We start from the raw sequence: 7205 nt of genomic DNA on the forward strand, positions 1-7205 counted from the left end.
TCAGAACCGATGTTCATTTTTTCGGCTCCGTTTTCAGCACCGCAAACGCTAAAAAGTGTTCGTTATCCCGACTCTGGTGCGTTGGGCTATAGCGGACAATGCGACAACCAGGAGCCGTCGCATACATGCACTGTTAGATGTTATATTTTGCGCTCTGCGACAAAAATAACACCCTGAAATTCCTTCCTTCGGTTTTGTCTGCCACTAGAGGGCACAAAGTATTTCAACCACCACATACTCAAGCGCTGTGGCCACCACCGCTGTCAGGTAAGTGGCGCCTATCCTGATAGCTCACACACACAAATTGGACCTGCCCAGGTGCTACACTGTCACCGCCCTACTCACAACGTTGGTTCCTACCAGTGAGGCACCCTATTCTTGGGGGAGCTGGGCCGCTCCTCCAGTTGCGCTGCGGCAAATACTGTGGCCACTGCTTATTGTCCATATCGCCCCCGTTACCGCCCACGTGTTGGCCGATATGAGCTCAGACGGTCCGACTTGAGACGGCGATCCGGACAAGGGCCGGAAAGTAAATGTTTTTATCTCTCTCCCTGTTCAGGTTCTTTTGATCAGGGCATGTAATCGAACTAGAAAAGCTTATCACTATGATAGCTAAATCATTTCGTAGTTTGAAAATTGAGAGCACTGAAACCAGCTGTAGAGAAACCCGTTATATTACGACGGGTATGCGCTAAAGACACTTAGGTAAAGCGGCTTATGTACAAATAAAATATGCGGGAGTTCGAACAAACACAAGAGAACAAAAAACGAAGACAAAATGACGGAAGAAGCGCTCGCTACCACCACTTGCACTGCAGCTCAAGTCCTTAAAAAAACAAATTTTTCACCTAATAACCCCCTTAGTGGTGAGCGCATGTGCTGTCATTCTTCCTTTCGCTAGAACTCTGTACTTTGCGTTTGTGCTCCGACGTTTAGCCGCGTACAGGCTGCGGTGCCCACGTATCTGAGCGACGTAGAATCTGCTGTCCAGCTGCAGATTTTCAAAAAAGAAAAAACATTTTTGTTCGCATCCATAAAATATGAAGGGAAGTTGAGGGTTTACGCATCATCCCCGTTCTTGCAACAACCTTCACATCACCATTTTGATCCCTCCGGTGTTCATCGGTGCTATGGTTACGCGGGGTAGACTGAAAATTTCTCCTCGCGTGTTGAGACGGGGTTAACGCTTGTTTCGAGGATCGATCGGCGCACGCTATCGCAACTGGCGAGTGCTGTGCCTTCTTTGGGTGCGCCTTCAATTACTGTAATAATATATTATCAGCTGTTTTACTAAAATAACTGTGATGCTGAAACTTTGCCCTGGAAGATGGTGGAAATTTTGTGAGGTTTCTTTCCTTGAATGTGTGTGCTATTATGATACTACAGTCTACTGGTGATCAATCGCAGGAGAGAGAAGGTGCTTCTTGAACCACGTACTGTTGAACAAAGGCCTGATGAACCAATGCCTCTGACTTCTGAGTCTGCTGGTGAGACGTCTACTTCGCTGCTGTTTCTACAGACGTCTACAAACACATTTGTGACTGCAAAAAGCCCGGGGCCAAGCTGCCTTTAATTCTCACTGCTCGAGCCAGGCGGCGGGAACGTCCAGGGGCGAGGTCCGTGGTGCTCAGAAGGACTGCCAGTCGTAAAGCTGGGTGGCCGAGCGCATCTGGTAGAGGAGCAGCTTGAGTTGTTCCATGGTATCGTTGTAGAACTCGGAGAGACTAGGCTTTCGCCGGACGAGCTCCATGATCCAGCTCATGTTCTCGTCCATGTTCTTGAGGATGTGGTTGGGCCAGTAACGGAGGTCCTCCTTGGAGATGCGCTCCGAGCTGTAGTTCACAACCGTCGAGAAGTAGCAGTCCAGCTCCAACTTGAGCATCACGTACCTGCACGTGCGCGAAGTTAAAGTGCAACCCGATTTGTACGGCAGTGGTGGTGCCTTTGCGGTCACTCCATTCGAGTCTGCCTTTCGTACCTCAACAGAGCTCAATAGTGGGTCAGTTCGCAACATACTAGTACTAGCAAAACCAACGTATAATAAAACTAAAACACCTTTATCACCATGTCCTTTTGTCATGCTCCATAGAGGCCAGAGCATGATGAAAGCTATGACGCGATAGCCTGTGCAGTGCCTTTTCATTTGTATATTTTCTACCTTTTTCTCCTGACAGGCATAGCACCAAGAAAACGAGGGGTAGGGAGGGTTAGAGTGTTAAGCACCATAGAGAATCTTTGCATCATGCAGTATGGCAGAATGCACAGGATCTCTACTTGTGTTTGATGGGTTGTCAGTAAGCTGCTAATATTACTTTGAACGTCAACTGGCCGCAGCCTGGCTCAGTGGTTATGGCGCTCGACTGCTGACTCGGACGACTCGGGTTCGATTCCGGCCGTGATGGTCGAATTTCGATATAGACGGAATTCAAGAAGCCCGTGTACTGTGAGATGTCAGTGCACATTAAAGACCCCAGGTGGTCGGAATTTCCGGAGCCCTTCACAACGGCTTCCCTCGTAGCCTGAGTAGCTTTGGGATGTTACACCCTCATCATTCATAATTCAGATTTGAACGTCGACTAATGAGGGCTATTCTAAGGATGAGTACAGCCATGACAAAGTGAAAGCTGCCGTACCTAGCGACCATAATGAATGGTGTCGTCATATCGTCCGAATAGTTAGCAGAAATTTCTAGGGCCGCACAGTGCCTACAAGTCACTTATACGTCGCTGCAACTATCCATCCGCAAAACATTTGTTCACTCTGTGCTGCCGCTGCAAAACGTAGGTCAGAAGGCGCGCCTGATTGCGCAATAGGCGCGTACCTCTTGAAGGAGGCCTCCAACAGCTGCGCGACTTCGGGCAGGTCCCGGGGCACGCGGTCGCGCATGTGCGCGATCATGGACTGGCCCTCGGTGTAGTAGCTGTACATGAAGTCCTTGAACTCGTCGAGCGAGCCGAACGGCGAGTCCATGTTATCGTGCGGCGCGGTGAACGCGATGGATGGCTTGCTCTTGGACGTCTCGCGCTTGTTCACGTCGCTCAGCAGGCTGTCATACATGTCCCGAGGAGTACCCTGCGACCAGCAAAGGTGCGTTCGGGTGGCACTAAGCGGGATGCGTAACTGTTCCGAGTTGGCGGCGCCCAGAGATGCTAGCATGAGTGCAGAGAGAATGCGCTCGCAGGTGGAATATTTTCGGCCATGTCATCTAGAGTGTACTGCATGTGGGTTTCTTTCGCGGAAGGCGATGAAACAATATGTTGGAAAAGAAGTACGACGAATCGTACCCCTCCTGTAAAGCGCCCTCACTCAAGGGCCCTTCAGGTATCTATAATAAATAAATAAATAAATCGAGTGATTAGCATGAGGCCACACAACGAACATGCACAGCAGTGGACACCGGACAAAGCAGAGTTGAATTTGAAGAAAATATGAAGCCGTCATTTCCACCGCTTAGTTCTTATAGGACAGAGTGAAATGACTGCAAATTGTTTCTCCTGTGGATGCATCGCCATGACATCACGCCTGACGGGATTGGCAGGTGGATTAAAAGGGGCTTAACGTGGAGCAATAAGGCCAGAAGTCCATCGTCATCATCAGCCTGACTACGCCGTCCGCAGGGCACATGCCTCTCCCATGCCTCTCCAAATAACTCTGTCCTTTGCCAGCGGCGCCCACTGTATGCCCCCGAACTTCGTAATCTCATCTGCCCACTTAACTTTCTCCTGCCCCCTGCTACACTTGCCTTAATTCTCTTGGAATCCACTCCGTTACCCTTAAGGACCAGCAGTTATCTTGCCTTTGCATTACATGCCCTGCCCAAGCCCATTTATTCCTCTTAATTTCGGCTAGGGTGTCATTAATCCGCGTTGGTTCCCTCACCCACTCTGCTCGCTTCTGGTCTCTGAACGTTATACCTATTATTTTTCTTTCCATGGTTCGCTGCGTTGTCCTTAACTTAAGCTGAACCCATTTCGTTAGCCTCCGCGTTTCTGCCCTGTAGGTGATTACTGGCAAGATACAGCTCTTGTATATTTTTCTCTATCATTGGTCATTTCGTGGGTACCGAGATCACCACGCAGCAAGGCTGCACTTCAGTATTGCACGTTACTACTCGGCAAGGGTGCATGTTAGTACGCGAGTTGCAGCCTAGGACAGGGAACACATCTTGTTCTCTCGCTATCTCATCTTTGGTTTGTGTTGTGAAAAAATTGAAAATATTTCCTGAAGCAGGACTGCGTCGGCGTGCATCGCCTGCACAGTAAGCCGCCAGCGGGCGGTTACACGAGTAAGCGCAGAAAGGACAGCCAATATTCACGAATCCCGAGTGGCGGCAAGGGGCATCACGATGGGCATAGCGCGACCGCGGGTGTGTCACCTGGGTCGCCTGCTGGGACTCCCGGAAGTGGGTGCGCCTTCCCCCGGTCGTGGGTCCAGCGCTACCACCGCTCCCACTGCGGCTGGTAATGCGCGGGCTGGTCGTCATAGTAGTCGCCCCTCCGGCCTGAGATGCACGCTGGATTTGAAGGAGACGACGGGGAGAAGGCCGCTTCCTCTTCTTTCTTCGCTCATTATTCCTTGCACAGAGACCGAAAAAGTTGAGGTCCTGCAAGTTTTTTCTTTTTAACAGCGGTGCCTTTATAAGCAGGGTAGTAGCGTATTCGCCACATAAACCTGCCGCGCTCAACTTCCGAGCCACAAGGAACATTTGGGCAACACAGAGGGCATCCTAGAGAACCTGCCATCTGCGGCCATTTTGTACAATTTGGCCTGGTAGTGAATGCGCTGAGAAGGAGAGATGCACAAGGTTACGGTACATTTATCGCTGCGACCTGTTGGCACAGGAGATAGATATCAAGTCGATAAAGTTTTTTTTCTTTGCCCAGTGGGCGCATAGCCTGATGAGAGGAATTCATTGGTGAAACGACCCAAACGTTTAGGTTGCTTCCAAACAATATGGCAGACAACGCGTCCGAGATAAGAGTTCGCCGACGATTATCGAGCCACCGTGACGTAGCTGTTGAAGGAAAGTGAGCTGTAGGCGCGAGCTTCACTACATATGGCATCAACAATACAAAGGCTGGAAGGAAAAGAAGCAAAGAGGCGCAGGCGGCAGCTGCAGCTCGTGCATGAAGTGTCGATCGGTGCGCCGCCATTTTATCGCTGTGCTCCCGTGGACCAGTTTTCATTACCTGGACAAGCGTCATGGAGTCGTCGGAACTGGACGCGGAGATCAGCGTCCCGGTCGTGCTCGTCAGCCGCGACAGCCTGTACGTCATCGTCGCCGTACTGAGCGCGTCCGTCCTGGGATGCGTGACTGTCCTCGCTTACTCGTTCACCAACTACAACAACCTCAGGCAGAACGCCGAAGAAGTGCGCAACTACATCGCGTCCCGGGCCAAGGCAGCGGAACAAAAGCACAGCGGGTACGGTGGTGCAGGGCAGCGCGCTGCCGGCGGCCTCTCGGCCGCCATGAATGCCCCGGTGCCAGCGGCCTCGGCAGCTGGAAGTCAGAATGTGGGAATGCCAAGGGGAGGCGGCGTGCTGTTCACGGAGGCCTCCAAGGACAAGCTCGCTGAAGTCGCGTGGCAGGAGGTGCCCAGTGCGGAGAACCTGGTGCCCGACGCGCAACACCAGGACACAGATCTGCGTGCCGTAACCGGGGGTATAGCTGCGGCTGTCCCCGCTGCTGCCAGTGTTGAAGAGACAGTGCGCTCCGCCGCTGCCGCTAACGCCAGCTCGAGCAATACGGTGAACGGAACCGCCGAGACTGCTTGAACCAGGGCGGCACTCCTTATCTCAATAGGGCGAAGTGCGCGGCCTTTCGCGAGCTTCTGCTGTCGATAAATGATGGTTCTTTGAGAAGACGTGCGGAGAAAAGACTGCCAAAAGTGTGCGGCGAAGACGAAATATAAGCGACGCTTCACGGCTTTCTTCTTTAACATTTGCAAAATAATTGGAGTACCCAGTTTCTATTGTAGTCTTGCATTGTTACAGGCTGATCTACAGCCTGGCACAACACCAGCGACTGTGCTACTTGAGTTACCACGGTCGGCAGAATCGGTGTCTTCTATGAGGGCGAAAGGACGACGTATCTCTTAACCTCAAAATCTCTGACGCACAAGATGTATGCGCGATATCCTGGCACCGCATTGAGCGCAACATATATATATCCTCTCGTTTTCAACTAGTCACAATACAATCGCAAAATACGATACATCAAAGAATGCGCAATTTAACTTTGCGAATGAGTGACAAGGCCATATAGGATGGCCGCACACATTTGTGGTACCAAGCTGTGTACGAGGCCAAGGTAGCAAGTTACAATGCTTGTGCGTATTGCGGATGGCTCGTATGGCAGCACAACTTGCACAGGTCACTGGACACACAGCAACCACCTCTCGTACTACCATGTATTCCACCAGAGCCTGCTTATTGGAGGATTAGCCCAATAAGCAGGCACTAGACGCGGGTGTCGATATTCTTGGAGGCCAGACTGCTTGGGGGATTCGCAGATCTGCTATATACGTGCCTGAAAAGACCTTTGAAGACTAAATGTAGACTTCGGCAGAATAGGTTAGGGCCCGTTGATTGCACTCCATAATTGTGGACTGCAAGCAAAAAAATATATATATGCTATTCCTTACAAATGTGGGAGGCACCCATATGGCTATCCGACACATTTTGTCTATTCTGTTTTGCAGGGCCTCTTGCTGAAAAGAAAAGAAAAGAATACCGTTAGCCGTAGAGCGCGTATCACGCGACACGGCGTATACAAAACCACGAGGAAGAAATAAGTAACAACAATGGCTGTCTGACATATTTTAATCATCTTCATTTAAAATCACCCAGGCCCATTTTGTCCGTTCCTTGTTCCCAGGCACATATGGGTTGTTGGTTATGTTCCACATGCGTGGGCCTGGGTGATATTAAATGAAGATGATTAAAATATGTCAGACAGCCATTTCTCGAGTTCCACATTTAAATTGGACACTCAGGAAAATGATTACAAGTTGTAAACTACACAGTAAATAAAGGTCATGAAATAACATATATGTAAAATTCCCACTCCGTGCACACCGTTTAGAAAGAAACTTTCGAATTCAAAATAAATCATGTTGAGATTAACCAAACTTTCTTAAGCTTAACTTATATCTCGACACCGAGGCAGAGCTGCTTGTTTTCTTTTTAATCTCCGGCTTCCTCTG

General features: G+C 50.2%; 1 protein-coding gene across 1 annotated transcript; it reads right to left on the reverse strand.

Annotated features, from left to right (window-relative positions):
• Positions 1-1326: 1326 nt before the first annotated feature.
• On the reverse strand, positions 1327-4598 carry LOC144118598 (uncharacterized). Its single transcript, XM_077651492.1, has 3 exons — positions 4376-4598; positions 2822-3072; positions 1327-1889 (listed from the first exon to the last, which is right to left on the reverse strand). The coding sequence occupies exons 1-3, from the start codon at positions 4481-4483 to the stop codon at positions 1628-1630; spliced, it is 621 nt and encodes a 206-aa protein (XP_077507618.1). The 5' UTR covers positions 4484-4598; the 3' UTR covers positions 1327-1627.
• Positions 4599-7205: the final 2607 nt, after the last annotated feature.

This window comes from Amblyomma americanum, chromosome 2 (genome assembly GCF_052857255.1).
Source record: "Amblyomma americanum isolate KBUSLIRL-KWMA chromosome 2, ASM5285725v1, whole genome shotgun sequence".
Lineage (NCBI taxonomy): Eukaryota > Metazoa > Arthropoda > Arachnida > Ixodida > Ixodidae > Amblyomma > Amblyomma americanum.